This window comes from Talpa occidentalis, unplaced genomic scaffold, assembly GCF_014898055.3.
Source record: "Talpa occidentalis isolate TD23 unplaced genomic scaffold, MPIMG_talOcc4v2.1 talOcc4.12, whole genome shotgun sequence".
NCBI lineage: Eukaryota > Metazoa > Chordata > Mammalia > Eulipotyphla > Talpidae > Talpa > Talpa occidentalis.
In genome coordinates, this window is record NW_023601212.1 from 86,868,884 (window position 1) to 86,886,327 (window position 17,444).

The 17,444-nt window shown below is 58.0% G+C and overlaps 1 protein-coding gene and 2 long non-coding RNA genes across 5 annotated transcripts in view; 1 reads left to right on the forward strand and 2 right to left on the reverse strand.

The window, feature by feature from the left end:
* Nucleotides 1-3,171: 3,171 nt before the first annotated feature.
* Nucleotides 3,172-6,636, reverse strand: LOC129145532 (uncharacterized). The gene is made up of 3 exons (XR_008551239.1): nucleotides 6,548-6,636; nucleotides 5,921-6,047; nucleotides 3,172-3,358 (listed from the first exon to the last, which is right to left on the reverse strand). It is a non-coding gene; the product is annotated as an uncharacterized LOC129145532 (long non-coding RNA).
* A 1,419-nt stretch (nucleotides 6,637-8,055) lies between these two features.
* GSG1L (GSG1 like) overlaps nucleotides 8,056-17,444 on the forward strand; it is a 159,157-nt gene continuing 149,768 nt past the window's right edge. Inside the window, exon 1 of one of the 2 annotated variants that reach the window (XM_037507384.2) lies at nucleotides 8,056-8,455. In XM_037507384.2, the coding sequence (XP_037363281.1) occupies nucleotides 8,122-8,455 (334 nt within the window). In that variant the 5' untranslated portion in view covers nucleotides 8,056-8,121. The remainder of the gene's footprint in view (nucleotides 8,456-17,444) is intronic. The other variant, XM_037507383.2, reaches the window with a different exon arrangement.
* Nucleotides 9,608-10,980, reverse strand: LOC119241802 (uncharacterized). Of its 2 annotated transcripts, XR_005124374.2 has the most exons (4): nucleotides 10,504-10,980; nucleotides 10,172-10,391; nucleotides 9,932-10,000; nucleotides 9,608-9,785 (listed from the first exon to the last, which is right to left on the reverse strand). It is a non-coding gene; the product is annotated as an uncharacterized LOC119241802 (long non-coding RNA). The 2 variants fall into 2 exon arrangements; XR_005124373.2 differs by having other exon boundaries at nucleotides 10,172-10,980.

The window sequence follows — 17,444 nt, forward strand, 5'->3', positions numbered from 1 at the left end:
TGGTGGGGGGAAGTTCTGGTCCCCAAGTTTGAGTGTCTCCATGTTCTCACCCTGGGGACCCTCCACTGCCCACTTATAGCCTTCCATTTGACAGCATCATCTGTCACAGTCACACCGATAATGCCCAAAACTTCCAGGTTCTGGGCTTCCCCTGGTGGCGCAGTGGTTGAGTGCTGGGCTGCGAAGCTGCACACAGCCTTAGCAGCGCTGGTTCAATCCCTGACCACTGGGCGAGGGTCCCACATAGCGCGCAGACCTCTCCTGCCGCCTGCTGCTCCCCTCAGCAGTGTACTTTGTCAGTCTGCCTGTTCTGTTCCCCGCTCTGGCTCTGGTGAATTCTCTCACCCTCCCACGCTTCTGACTGTACCCAGTGCTTGTATGAATAAATAAATAAATCTTAAAAAAAAGAAAGAAAGAAAAGATTAACATGTAAGAAAATATAAGTTTAAAAAAAACCCAAAAACTTCCAGGTTCCCCTCTCCTACTTCTGCCACTCTGTACCTCAGTTTCCTCATCTGTCAGAGAGGACTAGAATTGCACCTGCTTCCTAGGGTCGATTGTGGATGCAATGTATTAATATGCACGAGTCTGCTTACAGCAGAGTCCAGCACAGAGTCAGTGTTTTCTATTATTATATTTATTACTTATATGAATACTATTCAAGACTAGACCTTGAAAGCTAAGGAAGGTTTGTGATAAAGTATGAGTGACCCAGAGGGTGACTTAAACCAGCTGTTGAGCTTGAAGAGGACACTCATGTTTTCCTTCTGTGAAAAAGACAAGTGCCACATTTGCTGACCTCCCCCGGGGTGGCACAGGGCTATCAGCTATTTGTCCTACCCACAGTCAAAACACCTAGTCACTCCTTCAAGAGGAAAGTGATTTTTAAACAACGTGTGAGACGGACTGCTTCTTGAGAGAAATGCACGTGTTAAGAGCATTTTGAAAGCAGATGTCTGGAAATATTTCCACTGTGATGAGATTTTATTGCCAAAAAGCAGTGGAAGTATATTTCCCCTAAAAAACTCTGTAATTCTGTGCTTTCAGAACTTGCAGATAGAAAGCAACAACCAATTTCAAAATCCTCCAAAAAACTTTCAGAGTGTTTTGAATCCATTTGTTAAAAATGGGTTTATTTGCAAGATGGACATAAGAGATGGGCATCAAGGCAGGTGGAGAGACGTGATCTGATTTTCACTAAAAACAGTTTCCTCTTTTGCAAATGGGACTAAAACATGATTATTGATATCAGGTATTTAGGAAGAATATAGGCATTTAGAGAAATCGATATACTTACTATATAACAGTAGATTGATATTTGGTAGAAAGTAAGTCTATGAAGCACTTCTTCCATTGGATTTATAAATATCTGTATAAAGCCAAATTTCAGCATTGTTTTCAATTCTAAAAGTCACTCAAATCAATGGAAATAACCTTACATAGAATGAGGTTCTTGAATTGCCACAGTACAGAGAGTTAACCCAAGCTCTCAAAAAAAAAAAAAAAAAAAAAATCATGCAATTGCATTGCTAGCTGTAAAAAATATTAAGACTGCACCAATGAAAGTCAAAGGTCTGTGATACTGTTAGCAGACAAATACAAACCTTAAATTTTTTGTTGTCCTTTCCCATTTTCTATTCATATATGTGCTTTATACTGCAGTTCATAATCTATTTGCGAATCATTATGTAATTTATAAATGTTTGTGCCTAGTTGGAAGCCCCTGAATCTTATTACTTAGTCCAGTCCCAAGCCCCTCTTCCTCAGGCCTCTGTCCTGGAGTTTGAGTTTTTGTGGTGGGTGTGTGGGGGTGTGGGGGTGTGGGTGCAGAGGGAAGGTGCTTCCTCCCCAGCCAGGGAGGCAGGGCCTGCAGTCTCACTCTTGGCCCCTAGAGGGCAGCAGAGTGAAGCAAACAGCAGCTTGTGTGGGGGGCGGAGGGCGAGGGAGGGGCTCGCTCCAAAACAGCCCAAGCAGGCTGGTCCAGAGACACCTGAAAACTTGTTTCCTCCCCAGTCTTTCTCGTCATGCCTCCTCAGGACTGCAGTCAAGTACCCAGCTCCAGACCCTGGGGACTGAGAAAGGTGCTGCTGAGTTCTGGCATCAAGGAGGGCGTCGGTGACCCTGAAGCTCATTTAGAGTTGTGGGGCTTGTCACCTGGGCGCTTGATTCATGCTGACCCCTGCCTTGAGCCTCACTTTCTCCAGGTGATCTAGTGGTAGCGCCACAGGGTGCAATTACACCCCTTTGGCCAAAATGCCCGCGCTTCACAGACTCTGGCTGGAGGGTGAACGCTCCAACGCACTGAGGTCTTGTCTGGCTTGTCACCCAGAGGATGCCCCAGCGGATGCCCCAGGGTGAGGCCAGCAAGGCCACAAACCCTCTTGTCCCCCCACCTTCTCTCCAGACCTGACTCCTTTCCCTCATGCCCCGGACGTCCAAATTCAAGGCTAATTGCCAGGTTGCCGTATCCCTGTGTTCTGACGCTCGCAGCAGATGAGGGCCCTGTTGTCTGTGAACACATTTACAAATGTTTGTGCCTAGTTGGAAGCCCCTGAATCTTAGTACTTAGTCCCGTCCCAAGCCCCTTTTCCTCAGGCCTCTGTCCTGGTGGGGCTACACGTTTGAGGTTCCTTCTCCTCACTTAGGGCAGACCAGTGCTTGGCGTGGGCTAGAGCCGGGGCCTCCTAATACCATTCCAAGAGCCTCACCTCCCACGCCCTGCCTCATCCTGTCCCTTGGGAGACCTTCCAGAAACAGCGCTGGGCATATCAAGCTCCTGCTCCACAGTCATCACTGGCTCCCCATTGCCGATGGGGTAAGATCAGTGCTGCCGAGCCAGGGCTTATGGCCTCTGGTAGATGCTTCCCCCAGCTCTCCCCTGGACTCCCAGCTGCTTCTTCGTGCATGTCTCCTCTGGCGCGGTGTCGGGCAGCCTCGGTTTCTTCATCTGTGTAACTGAGGGTGGAGAGTGCTGGGGCGTGGAGGACCTGCGTGGAAAGCTCTGAGGTGAGGACATGTGGAGGTCCTCTCCCCCACCCCCATCTTACTGGAGAGAAAACTAAAGCCCCGAGGGACAGGTGCCCCCAGAGGGAGCAGGGCCAGGATTCAAATGCAGACCCGATTCAGACCCTTGATCGGAACATCACCTAAAGCCTCAGTGAGGCCTCCAGTTGCTCCCCCTGGCACCCCGTTTGCTTTACTCCCCTGCATGTTCCCCCATCTGCCACGATCCATGTTCGCTGTCTCCTTGTTGATTGTCTTCTTCCCCAGAACAGAAGCCGCAGCAAGGCATGCACCGGGCTGGTCTTAGGCACCCAATGCTCGGCACAGAACCGGGATCCAAAAAATTCTCCAATAGCTGGAAGAGATGAGACATTTTCAAAGAAAAGCAAGGCGCTCCAGCCCATCACTTCCTAAAGAAGTGGGCTCTTTCCAGAGAACCCAGATCCTGGGGAGCTGGGGCACCTCCCCTCTCCCCTGGAGACACTGGCCCTGAGCAGCCAGCAGCCTTGCACAGGCACCGGCAGGCCGGGCCGGCTTTCCAGGAAGCCCTGCTGAGGTGTCTTAACCAGGGACTGAGGTGGGTCTGAGGCTTGGACATCTTGGGAGGCAACGTGCAGAAAACCTCACAGCTAATTAGAACTGGCTAATCCCCTGCTATAATTAGGAGGCCGGGAGGCCAGGATCCTCTGGTTTCCCAAGCTCTATTTGGAAGTTTTGGGGAAGAGGAAGTGGCATAGGAGGCCGGGAAGCTAACCAAAGCCTTTGTAGGTGCGGACTCCAAGGAAAAGTCAAGGCAGAATGTGTTTGGGTCGTGACCCTTCAGAGCATGGCCTTATTCCCTAACAAGTGTGAATTTCATTATTAATAGCAACATTTTTTTCTGGTAAATTTTGTTGCACAGCAAAAAGCCCACAATTCCTAGGTATATGACTTGAGGAATTTTCAGAAACTGAACACACCTGTGTGACCAGGCCCCAGATGCTGCCCCACCCCCGTGGCCCTCCCAGCCTCCACGCACCTCCCGAGCACAGCCATCACCCCGATTTTCAGCACCGTGGATATGTTTTATCATAAACGTTTTGGGCCTTGATTCCAGGTTCTCAGATCAGAAGGTCTGCCCCCACCCCTGCACCCCGGATGAGGGAAGGGTGCCAAGGGACATGGCCCCTGGGCCCCCAGTTCAGGACATTTGCAAATGGTTGCCAGGCAAAGTCAAGGGGCCAGGTTGACAGAGTTTGATCTTGCAGGAGAGGCTGGAAATCTAGATTTTTATGTGAAATCTCATAATTATTGAATGTTGACCACTCGTGAAAATTTAACCTGCAGCGGAGGCCAGCCTCATCGAGGCCAAACAAGACACGCCTTGGGCCGAGGTGGCCAGCAGGCTGCCGGCGGGGATGACCTGGAGGGGCCCCCGGGCGTCGGGAAGAGAGGGGGTGGACACAGACACCGTAGATGGGAGGCGGGGGTGAGGGCGGCGAGGCTCTGAGGTGGAGTGGCGTGGAAGCAGTCCTCTGCAGGACACGAGGGACGCAAGGCCATGCAGGCGGCAAGGACGGTGGGCGGAGGTCTGTGGGCTTGTCCGAGCTCCAGGAGCCCAGGAGCTGCAGAGTGGCCTGGCGTGGCCGTGGCCGTGGCCGTGGGAGGGGCAGAAGATGTGGGCCGAGCTGCCTCCCAGGACCTGCTGGCGGTTAGACCGTCCTGTGGGCAGGCCACGGGACGTGCTGGGCTGACATCTCTGGTGGCCAGCGCAGGGCAGGCGGCGGGGGGCGGGCTGGGAGCCTCTGGGGGAGAGCGGTTAGAGAGATGGCGAAAGAGAAAGGAGGGAACAGGTGTGGGCCCAAATTCCTGGCCTCCTAAAATACTCCGCCTCCTCTGGACCCTGCTCCTTGCCCGAATGTGAGCTGGGCTGCTCTGAGCCTCTTCTCAGCTACGCCCTGACCTTGGGCTCCGTCCTTGTCCCACTTAGTCCGCTTCTAGCAAAATCCTACTGTGTCAGTTTAGAGGGGATCCCACACGTTGCCATGGAGTCAAATTCTTCCCCCAACCCCCTTGACGTCTGATCCCCCTGGGCTACCTGCCTGGAAAATCCTGTGGCCCTGAGCCTTTCTCTGGCGAGGTCCTACCCGCCCACCCCGCCTGCTTGTCTGCTCTAAGTGCCCGCTGTTCCCGGCCGTGTCTAGGGCCGAGCCCCACACCCCTCTGGAGCAGCTGTCCCTCTTGAATGAAGTCCGCCTGGCTCTCTTCAACAGGCTCACGGGTAATTTTTCTTTACTACCTGCCTACGTGCCAGGTGACTCCAACTACATAGATCACTATTTGAAGCTAACGATGCCCATCCTATTCAAGGGGGTGCTGTTGAGTCTGGATTCATTTCAGGAGGGGTGTGTAGACACCACAAGTGGCTCCCTCTCTTGGCTTCATCTCCACCATCAGCCAACCCCTCCCCGCCCCATCTTTGGCTGAGTGCAAGGCCCATTGCCAAATCAGGTGGAGTTTCTGAGCCTCACCGGATGCCCAGATCTGCTTCTCCCAAGGCTGTGCCTCTCAGCAAATGGCAGCTTGTTTGGCAGGAGCTCCTGCCAAGTACCTCAAAGTCGTCTGTCACACCCCGGGTCCCATCCTAGAGAAACACCCGCTGGACGTGCCTTTAATATGGACCCAGTCATTGCTGGCGTGAGCCTCTGGGGTTACTACCTGGATGCACTCACGATCCCCAGCAGCTGCACGTTGTGTTACACCCTAAGTCAGATCTTGTCTCTGCTCTGTTAGTGAACACTCCAGGCTTCCAACCCACTCAGAGCAAATGCCTGAGTCCTCAAAATGGCCCACACGGACAATGCTTTGCCCTCTTCTCCATCCCCTCTCCTCCTGCCCACTCAGCTCCGCCACACGATTTGCTGGGTTATCCCCCTACCTCAGGACCTTTGCACGGGCGGCTCCCTCTTCTTGGAATCTCTTCACCCTTGGATATCCCCATGGCTTGCTCCCTCCTTCAAGTCTTTGTTCCCATGTCACCTTCCCAATGAAGTGTGCTTGGAGCCCTGTTTAAAACATCGCAACCTGCTGCCCTCACTTCTACCTCCCTCCCCCCACCTCCCTGTCCTTCCTGTGGACATTTCTCAAGAGTATCTGCTCCCTGAGAAATTTCACTGGGGCTGTCCTGGACAGGGTTCTGCCCTCAGGCACACCCACACCCGAGGGGCTGGTTTTCAAATGGGTGCGGATTCTCCTGGGACAAAGCACTGCAGTCGATTGCCAAGGGTGACAGCTCTTTGGCCATGATGCATTGTCTGTCAACCATCACCCTCAACACCACCATTATTGCATGGAGGTCCTCTTCCTCAAAAGAGTTGGGAAGGCCTTGCCTGGGGCCGGAAGGGGAATCTCTTAAACAGCTCTGGAGACCCCTGGTCATTCTTCCCAGGGGTCCCTGCCAGGGACGTGGCCCACAATTACTCTCGCCTAGCCCCAGGCGGAGTAGCAGCGGCTGGCAGTGAGCGCAGCTCCCCCAGCAGAGGAAGGCAATTCATAACCCGTTCACCTTGAATCCTGCAAGCCTGCCACTCCACAGGCTGGGGGTTGTTGGAGCAGTTCTCAGCTTGGGCAGAATTCAAATTAGCTCTTGCAATCAAATGCAATTAATTGTTGCTCAGTCTGGGCATCCAGCATCATGCGCTGTGCAGTTGGGAGGGAGTTCAGGGAACATGGTCATCTTAGGGAGAAGAGGTGGGGATGTGGGTGCTCGCAGTTGGGCAGTCCCACGTTGCCCAAGAGATCTTGAAATGGTTTGTGCGAATTTTGTCTTGGTTCAGATGCTAATCATAGTGGCAACCATTTATTGAGTGCCTACTATGTGCCAAATGGTGATGGCAGCTCAATATTCTTCCCCCAAGCCCCCATCCCCTTTTACAGATACGGAATTGAAACTCAGAGAGGTCAAGCAACTTGTTTGAAGTCCACAGCTGGTCAAGTGCCTGATTTGCTTGACCCCAAAGTCAGTATTCTTGACTATTCTGTCCCCTCCCCAAACTTGAAGGTTCTGGGTGGGCAGCCTTGGAGGGTCACCCCTGCCAGGTAACTGCAACAATTTTGTGTCGGACCTGAAAGCTCTTTGGGGCACGGCGCTCAAGATCTTAGGTGGGGAGGGTCTGCGCAGCGAAGCCCCATTTGTCTCACCCAATGCTTGGCATCTTGGTGGGGCATTTATTTGGCACCTTTCCTGCTGGTTAATGCCATGAGAGGGAGGGTATGTACTGGTAGCTTACTGCTGTCAGGGAGCCCTTCCTGTTGGTTGGGGCAGCCCAAGTACCCTTGGGCAACCTCGCAGTGATGTATTTATTGCTCCTCGGACTCAGGAACCCTGCGCTGCCGGCGGGGTGCCCTCGGCGTTTCCTGCAATTCCATGTTCAACAGGAGGCACCCCCTCCTGCGGGTCCTGCAGCTCAGGCTGTGGGACACACTCAGACCCCTTGGGGGCCCCTCTTAGGGGGTCCTACCGGTCCACATCCCCTCGGAGGAGTCCCAGCGCGCTCCCCCCTTAAATCCCTTAGCAGCGCCCCTCGGGCCTTGGGTAGGATGCCCCCTCCCGGCCGGTTTTGTGCCCCGCCACCTTCAGTCCTCGGCGGGGAGTCTCCTCGAGAGCGCCTCGCCTGACCTTCCTCTCGTTTCCCGGACTCTCCATTCCGGCGTGGGTCTCTTTCGGGGGCGCCTCCTCTCTCCGGGGCCCCCGCCCGCTCCCGGCGCGGGGCGCCCCCTCTCTCGGCGAGGGCGGGCGCCAGAACAGTGTCGCCGGCCGCCTGCAGGTGTCTCCCCACGGAGGGGCGCGCGTCCCTGCGCCGCGGCCGCTGCCAGGCGCCGGCGGCTCCTCGCCGAGGTGCACTCGCGCTAGGGGCTCCGGGCGCGTCGGAGCCGCTCCGCCGGCGCCGCCCGCCCCCCGAGGACTCCGCGCCGCGCCCGCCCCCCGGGAGGGCCATGGGCCCGCGCCGCGCCCGCCGCGGCCGATCGCAGGCGCCCGAGCCCCGGGGCGCGGCCGGCAGCGGCCGCTGACGCGGGGCGCCGGCTGCCAACTTCGCGCGCGGAGCTCCCCGGCGGCGCGGTCCCGGCGGCGCGGGCGGCATGAAGACGAGCCGCCGCGGCCGAGCGCTCCTGGCCGTGGCCCTGAACCTGCTGGCGCTGCTCTTCGCCACCACCGCCTTCCTGACCACGCACTGGTGCCAGGGCACGCAGCGGGTGCCCAAGCCGGGCTGCGGCCAGGGCGGCCCCGCCAACTGCCCCAACTCGGGCGCCAACGCCACGGCCAACGGCACCGCCGCGCCCCCGGCCGCGGCCGCGGGGAGCAGCCCCCCCGGGGGCGCGCTCTACAGCTGGGAGACGGGCGACGACCGCTTCCTCCTCAGGAATTTCCACACCGGCATCTGGTACTCGTGCGAGGAGGAGCTCGGCGGGCGCGGTGAGTGAGCGGCGCCCCCACTCCGCGGCCCGGCCCCGCGCTGCGCCCGCCGCTCCCCGGGCTCGGGGCCCCGCGCGCCGCGGGCTCGGCCAGACGCGGGCGGGGCGGCGCGCGGGCAGCTCCGGGCCGGACGCCGGGCCCGGGACGCGCCGCCGCTTCGGGCGCCGCGCGCAGCTCCCGCCCCTGCCGGACGCCGGGCGGCCCGGGGAGGCGGGCGCGCTCGGGGGAGGCGCGTCCCCCCGCGCCCCGCGCCCCCCGCCGCCGGCCGGGCGAGCGCTCCCTTCCCGCCGCAACTCCTCTCGCGGCTCGCCCCGGGCCCCGGTGCCCGCCGCCCGCTGCGTCCCGGGTGCCCGCGGACAGCCGCTGCGAGCCGCCCCGCGCCCAGGGGCGCCCCGCGCCACACGCCCGCGAGGGGGTCCCTGGGGCCGCGTCCAGCCGCCTGAGCCGCTCGCAGGCAGGGCTCGGCGGCGCGGGGGGGGGGGGGCGAGCGCGGGAGGCGCCCCGCGGGGAGCTCGGGGTGTCCCGCTCCAGCCCGGAGAGCCCGCAGCGAGGGGGCGAGAGAGGCAGGCGGGAAACTCAGCTCCGCGGGGCTCTGATCTGACTTGTGGGCAGGGGGTGACTTTTCAGCAGGCAGAACAAACTGCTCCCTTCGCCTCGCACCCCTTCCTGTGCCGCCCCGGCAGCCAGGGCCCGAGAGCGGCCCCTGGGGGCGGCCAGGCCGTCGGAGGGCGCGGGGGCAAGCGCCCTGACCCCGTCCTGCCAGGTGCCGGGTGCTGGTCCCCACCTCCCGGACCTCTGAGATGAGGTTGCCCCGTGTCCAGGGCTGGGGACCCTCTTGGGGGGACCTCTTGGTTAAGACCTCCTGGAGCGTGCATAACTCTTGGGGGACACAGGGCAGTGTGTGACGCCCCTTGGATGGCCCAGAATGAGCCATTGGTCTAACTGGGTTAAAGGACACAGGGAAGAAAGTGTAAAGTAAACCCGAGGAGGCTGCTCCCTCTGCTTCTGCCTGGCTTTCCCTTCCCACACTCCCGGGACGGGCACCCCTTCAGCTCAGGGCACCTCCCCACAGCCTAGGGAGGCAGGGGTTCTCTGGAGACAAGAGCTCCCAGTCTCCGTTTGGAGGCAGGGTCGCCACGTCTTTGTCTCCTCACCACCTTTATCTCCTCATCACATTTGACACAACCTGAAATTTTGGGGGACCTGCCTTTGGCCACCGGGTGATTGTCCCCTGTCCCCTCAGGATGCCACCGGGAGGGCTGCTGGTGGGTCTCATTCCTTGCCCTGTTCCAGCCTCTGGGTAGTGCCTCATGCTTGTCCTTTGGTGCATCTGCAGGATAAATGTTGGGCGAGGCCTGGGGGTGACAAGCCAGAGGTTTCCTGAGGTACCGCCTGCTCCCCCTTGCCTCTGGGGGTGCGCCGCAGAACTTTGCGTGACCACCTGCTCAATGCTGGCTGTTGGCCAGAGTCACTCACCATCGCAGTGGGCCAGCTTCACCCCCTCAGATTCATGTCTGGTGTGTACTCAGGACTCAACCTTTTACTCTGAGATGCAATTAAAAAAAGTTAAGCTCAAAAGGTATTTTTGGATAAAATTCCCTGCTTTCCACTCGATCCAACCCTGACTCCTCCTCTCTACCCCTGCCCTCCTCCCCCACAGAGGCCTCCTTGCCCGGGAGAACAGTCACACCCGTCAGGGTGGAGGTGCCCGCACACCTTTCTCCAGGCTCACGAAGACGGTCGCAGGTTCCAGCGGCCCCAGAGGCCCCGCCTCAGCCACGGCAGGGTCCCTCCCTGCACACATTTGCTGCGCTCCGGCTGTGGAGTGTCCTGGCCCTCCCTGGCCTGCAGAGCCTCTTGTTTGAGCTATCTCCTGGCCTCTCCCTGAAGGTCTTGGCCTAACTCTTGCAGTTATTTTCCTGTAGCTCATCTAGGGCTTGACACAGGTTGTATAAATCTGAGCAGATTCCACACATTATCCATCGAACATTGCAAGACAGTGCTGCCTTGCCTCTACTGCGCCCCGCCCCGTCCTTCAAACTTCCCACCTGCTGAGCTGCTTGAATCCGTGCCCACGCCCCTGAGGCAGGTGCTCCCAGGGCGCCCAAGCCTGGGCGAGGAATTAGAGGCTCACAGAGGAGTTTGTGGCCCCTTCCTGCTGACCACGGGCTGTTAGGGTCTTCTCAGGGCCGGAAAGGAACCAGGGAGAAGGGATGGGTAAGAGAATGGTGCCGCTGGGGGTTGGAGAGGGGGCCACTCAGGGAACTCAGCACCAGCGCCTCACCCCGCGCTCTGTTAGTGAGATGGATGGTTAGTGTGCTGGGTAAATAAACAAACCCACACTTTTCCTCTTTCCCTTGATCACTGTTGGCTAGAGGTCGCCCCTCCCAGAAAATCACAATTTTCCTCCCCGGGAGCTTGGAAAACAGTTATCAGCCTGTCAGTGCTGGTGAGAAATGGGGGAGGTCTGTGCCAGCGTGGATGGCTCCCCAGCTGATCCCACGGTGCCCAATGCCTGCCCCTCCACCGCGTGGTTCCGAAAGGGTGTCAGCAAGTACCTGGCCTCAAACTTTTGTTGCTATGACAACCTTTCTTCTGGGTTCTGAGCCCATCTTTTACATTTATTTTCTGACTCGAAGAAGAAAAACCATCCCAACAACCCTGGACAAGATCCTGCTCACCTCTTGTGTCCCCCCCGCCCCCCAGACATGGAGGACAACTTCCTCCTCGCTCACCCAGGAGACTCCCAGCCAGGAGGGTGGCCCCCCTCCCGCCCCTGCAGCCCCCTCTGACCCTAAAGAAAACACCCCCGGGAACCTGACCTCCCCGTGAGAACAGCTGCTAACTGCTCCTTCTCTCCAGCGCCTGTTCGCTGGTTTCTGTCTGCTCGGAAAAGCCTCTCCCCGCGCTGGCCAGGCTCGGGCGACGGAATAGGCCTTTTCCCACACTAAAATCAACAGCATTCACAAAGAAAACAGCGGCCTGTCCTAAACAGACACACTTTCACCAGCTCGGCACAAAGAGACCTTTTCTCCTTCCTCCGCGAAGGCGCTCCGAGCCCCTTCAACCCACAGAAAGGGAAGCGTGGCCTCGACACAGAATTACCCCAAGTCCTTCACGCAAATTGAATTTCTCTTCTGGTTTAGATGCTCGGAAGGACTGGGTGGGGGGCGGCGGCAGAGGAAGGGCCTGGAGGAGGGGCGAGGCAGTCTGGGCAGGGAGCTGATGTGGCAGGAGAGGCTGTGCCCGCTGCGGGCACGGCTGATGCTGGACTCATCCTGGGCGTGCTTGGCCCAGGACCTGGGTGACTCCGGAAGAGCGATGGGCTCGGGCCTGGGAGGGCCGGTGGGGATGGCTGCGGGAGGTGAAGGGGGAGAGACCAGGCGCGGGCGGCAGGAGCGGGACATCTGGTGTTCCCGTGAGGCCAGGCCCCTCTCCCCTGCCTGAGCTGGAGCCATATGGAGCCAAGCCCATTCTCTCTCGAAGGATGCAAACTTCTCCAGTGCGAGGCCAGCTCTGCTTTTTGTTTCGTTTTTCTGCTGCAGTGTGGTTTGGGCAAGATCCTCAGTTTGCTGCCCTGGAGAATGGGGATCAGAATAGGGAATACCAGCCCTACAGCCGGCTCCCTGTTTCTGCCCTGGCCCCCCGCTTCTGTTATGGCCCCCCTTTGTCCACACCAGAGTGGCCCTCAGATCCTGTCCCTTCCCTGCACAGCAACTTCCCAGAGAGCTAAGCCCCACCGAGGTAGTCCTCAGCCCCTCCCCCACTACTCTCCCTCAAGCACCCCAAGGAGGCACACATGGCCCCAGGCTTTTGCACTGACACTTGCTTCCCTCTGCCTGGCATAATCTTCCTCCAGATCACCAAGGACTATGTCTGGAAACTTCTCTAAGTCAGTGCTGAGTTCTCTCTCAAATTGAACCCTCTCCCCACTGCCACACACACACATTGCTGTTTGATTTTTCTTCTGGCACTTTCCAGTCAGCTTCCTTGTTTATTGTGTGTACCTCCACCAGCTCCGCGGCTGGGTTGGTATGCACCGTCACTGCCAGCTTCCCGCAGGTCACTAGCGCGTAGTAGGAGCTCAGCCATCGTTTGTGAGATGACTGTTGGTTGTGATGACTTTTGATCTTCGTATCTAGTTCCCTAAGGCTTGTTCAGACCCAGTGGGGGGGGGCGTATGGGGGTGGGGAGCCCGGGCTCCAGCCCCCACATCCCCACTCACCAGCTATGTGGCCTTGGGCAGGGCTTGCCTATTCTGGGCCTGAGTTTCCTTGGCTAGGACACCAGGGGGATCTTACCTGCCTCTCTTTAGCATTGGGGTTAAAGCAGAGGACATGGGTGCTTGGCAGGCACACAGCAAGCACTGTTCACAGAGCTTGCTGGATCTGACCCTGTGTCAAGGTGGCAGACCTTGGCCTATGGCCACATAAAGTCTGTCCATCTGTTTTGTTTGGCCCTGCAGTGTTTACAGTTTTTGACTAAGTTGCCAGCATCTGAAAATTGAGATGCTTCACAGAAACATCTGGCAAATCTCAAAAACTTGGCAAATCTCTCGGCATTGAGTACACATTGCTGTGCCCCTTCTGGGATCCCATAACCCACCCTCTTCTGCCTCCCGACATTACATGATTTCCAGGCGCCCAGACCCCAAGCCTGGGTGGTCCCCTCAAATGCCACTTATGCTCACACTCCACACCTCATCCACTGGGGGATCCTGCCAGCCCTTCGCTCAAAACCAGCCCCAACCTGCCCCTGCCCCACCAGCTCTGCCCTGCCCTAGGGCAGTAGTGCCTCACTGGGCTCCCTGCTCCTACCCTGGGCCCCCAAGGTCTGCTCTCCAGCTGGCAGCTGAGGGATCCAGTGAGATCTAGATCACTTCCCTCCTCTGCTCGTCACCCTCCTGTGCATTCCATCTCACTCAGTCACAGCCAACATCTTCCCATGCCTGCAGCCCCCATTGCCTCTCTGGCCCGCTCTCCCTCTCCCCTCCCCACCAGTCACTCTGCCCTGGCCGCATCAGCCTCCTTGCTGTGCCTTGAACAGGCCAAGCCCTGCCTACCACAGGGCCTTTGCACTTGCAATTCTTGCTGTCTGGGATGGGAACTCTTCCGCTGGCTATCTTCAAAGGCTCCCTAATCTCTCTGCTCCAGTGTCCTCTCTCAGTGTGACCTCCCTGCACCAGGACATCTAAATCAGCACTCTCCCTGTCCCCAGCAGTGTCCACCTTATTCCCCTGTTGCTCTAGTTGCTGTCTTACCCACTATGTCACACTCATTTTTCTTCTTTATTGTCCCTCTCCTCTGCTAGGATGCCAGCTCCGTGGAGGCAGGACTCAGTCCATTTCACATAACACCACATCCTCTGTAGGACCTAGATGAGCTGGCACTTAATAAGGGTTCAAGTGAATAAGCATTGAGTGCATTTGGGATTCTAGGAACTTCTCAGGACTTCTGTGTGGAGCCAGAGGCCCAGGTCTGGCCTGTAATTCCCATGGACTTGTTAGAGTCCTTTGTCACTCCTGCCTCTTTTGTTTTGTGAGGAGCTGAAGGGGTGCCTCCTGTTTAAGATTTTTTTTTTTAAGATTTATTGATTTATGCATACAAGAGCTGGGGTACAGGCCAGAGGTGTGGAGGGTGAGAGGATCTACCAGAGACGGAGTGGGGAGCAGAACAGGCAGATCGATGGAAGTACACTGCCGAGGGGAGCAGTGGGTGAGACAGGAGAGGTCTGCTGCGCCATGTGGGTTTCTCCCTGGCCAGGCGGGGATCAGGCTGTGGATTGCTTCATACTGCAGTGCTTAGCCCCTTGCACCACCAGGGAGACCCAAGTGCCTCCTGTTTAAATTCTGGGGTACCAGGCTCACAACCCTCTTGCCAGGATTCCAGGACCTGGGACATTCCAGACCCTGGTGGTTAAGATATTTTGATCCCAAGTGTCAGAAGCAGACTTGAGCCCAAACAAGAATAAAAGATGGCTTATTAGAATGATGCCTCTGCTTGCAATGTCCAGGAAAGGGTGAGCCCCCCAGGCCTTGGGGGCTGGGGCAGGGCTACTTAGGTTTCTGGAAGCTAGAGTTGAGGGGTCTCCTCTCAGGTCTGGAGCCACCCACTGAAGTCCTCCAGGGGTCAGACTGGAGACCTGAGAGCAACACAGAGCGCATGTGGGGGGTAGGGGCCTCTGAGCCGGTGCCTGAGGGACAGTGCTGCTCGGCTCCAGATGACCTTATTGGAACAGGTGGGGGCCCAGCTGGTCCATTTTGTTAAAAATTGGCAACTAATTCCATTAAAAATAAGAGGCCTGCTCTGGAGGCCAAAAGCAAACACGAGGGGCAAGTAGACCCTTGTCCTGCCAGTTTGCGGCTTCTAGGCCAGATCCCTGCTGGTGAGAGAGATTCCCAGCCTGCTGCCTTGTCTGCTGGCTCAGGGTCAGGAGAGAGAGAGTTGAGGGTGTAGCGCAGGTGGCCAGGCTGGTCTGGCCTGCTGTCCTGGGGGTGAGTAGAGGGTTACATTACCCGGGGTGGAGGGAGCAGAGCTTCTGGAGCTGGGGAAGGGACCGGGGCTTGGGCAGACACCCTACGAGAAGTCAGCCCTGCTAGCTAAGACTGCAGATGTGGGCTTCACTGAAAAAGGGAATTTCTGGTCTCTGCTGATGCAAAGTCTCATAAGCCGAGTCCAGCCTTGTGGTGTGGCTGGGTCAGGCTGTGCTGCTGGGGCCTTGTCTCCTTCCAGCTGCCATCCTCTGGGTGGGCTTCATTCTCCAGGGGACTCTTCATTGTCCCTGAAAACTCTGAGCTCACCTGCTTGTCCTAGTAACTTCAGTGAAAGAGCAAGATCCTTCCCCCGCAGGCTTCGAACTGGTTCTCATTGGGCCATTCAGATTTATGTCCCCACCCCTGAACCAATGAGTGTGGATTAAGGGGAGGGGTCGTGTAGGTTGGCCAGGGATTCGTGACACGCCCACTCCTGGGACAGGAGATGAGGACAGCTCGGCCACCTCTTGTGGTATGAGAGTAGGAGGGTTCACAGTTCACAGATGCCACAAGCGCAAAATCTCAGTGACACACAGCCACAACTATTCACTCCAGTCAAGAGTCAGTGGCCAAGGATTTAGGGGGGCTGGGCCATGCTCACGCACATGTGCGGTCGCTGGCGGCTGCTGCGGTGATGGGGACAACCGTGGTGATGGGGGCAACCACGCTGAGCTGCTCTGCGTCCCCAGCAGGCGGGCCCGGCAGCCCCTCGTGCAGCCTCATGGAGAAGCCACGGCCAGACGAACAGACAAGCACTTCTCAAGCCTCTGCTCCCGTCACGTCTGCTCCTGTCCCACTGGCCCAAGAAGTCACGCGGCTGAGCCCAGCGTCCGTGTCGGGCTACTGCAGAACTGTCCTGGCCAACGTCTGGGGCGCGGGGAGGCTGAGGAAATGAGAGCAATCACTCTGTCCCGGGCGGGCAGCGCTGCTGGTCGGGGCCAGCGGTCTCCTGCTTACACAACAGGGGAGATCTGGGAGCTGAGTTTGTGGCCTCGCGCTCTGTCGCAGCCCCATCCCGTTGGGCCAGGACGCTCAGCTGTGCCGGACCCAGAGGCTCTGACTCGCCCGCCCGGTGCTTGGGCTGATGCTGGATGAAGCCGCCCATTCCCTGCTTCGCTGGGCTCCCTGCGGTTCCGCCTCCCCAGGCTTATTTCCACCTCAGGGCACTTGCTGGTCCCCCCACAACCCCCCTCGCCCCCATGTTCCCTTCCTCTGTGTATAGAAACACCTTTAAGTTCTTCAGCCGTAGCTCAGCTGCCCGCAGACCCTCCGGAGCCCGGCCCTGGCTGCTCTCATGGGCTCTTCCTTGTCACATGTCCCCCTCGCGGGGGTGACCTTGCTCACGTATCTCTGGGCATGTTTTGACTTGTCTTTCTCTTGCTAAAGTGAGCACTTGAGCGCAGACCAGAGACTATGCCGTCTCTCACTGTGGTGTCGCAGGGCCGGGACACACTGGTTCTTAGGGGTGCAGAGTCCTTTGGGGGTGGAGAGCAGAGTCCTTTGGGGGCTCACTGTCCTGGGCTGTCTGGTCACTCCAGGCAATGTGCATCTTACACTGGAGATGCTCAAGGGGAGATGAAGCCCCGAGGGCTGCGGGAGGGCTGTGTGTGCAGGGGATGGGGGAGGGGAAGGAGGTGGGCAGGATTAGAGAGTAGAGAGAGGAGGCCTTTGTGCCCAAGGGGAGTGGCCCACGACCCCCTAGGCCTGTTCCGGAGTGCAGACCTGGGGCGCTAGGGCTCCGGGTCAGGGGCGAGCAGGGAGAGCCCTCAGCAGGCCCTGGATGGAGGCCTGGGCAGGCTCCAGGGTGCCAAGGAAGATGTGGCCTTGGGTGGGGAGGCTGGGCGAGCCAGGGCTTGGAGCAAGCAGTTTTTCCTCTCCGGAGTTTTCAGAGGCAGCACGGTCTCAGTTCCTCATCTGAAAAGTGGGGTAATAGCGGGACCTAGAAAGGACAAGGGCCGCCTTTTCAATTTCTCAGGCAAAGCCTTCCAGTCATCTTTGCCTCCTGTCTGTCCATCCCTTTCCCTCACCTGCGTGCTCACCCTCCTGCAACATGCTCCACCAGCAGATCCTGCCGGTTCTTTAAAAAACAGAGTCCACTGTCCATTTTCACCAGCTCCTCTCCACCTGGTCTGAGCCAGCACTCTCGCTTGTCTGGAGACTCCAGCACCCCCTCACTATCCTCCTGCCCCCACAGGCCACCCGCAATCTGCTGGGGGCCCTGCCACGGATGGTCGGCATCCCTCCCCTGCGTCTCCTCTCAACTGGGCAAAGCCCCCGTCCTCCCAGGGGCTCCAAGGCCCAATATAACTTGTCCTTGTAGTCCCTCTGCCTCGTCTCCCCTGCGCTACTCCTTACCTCCTCTGCTCCAGCCCCCAGAAGCCCCCCAGGCATGCTCCTGCCCCAGGGCCTTTCCATGTAGTCCCCTCAGCCTGAACACTCTTACTCTGGATTTCTACC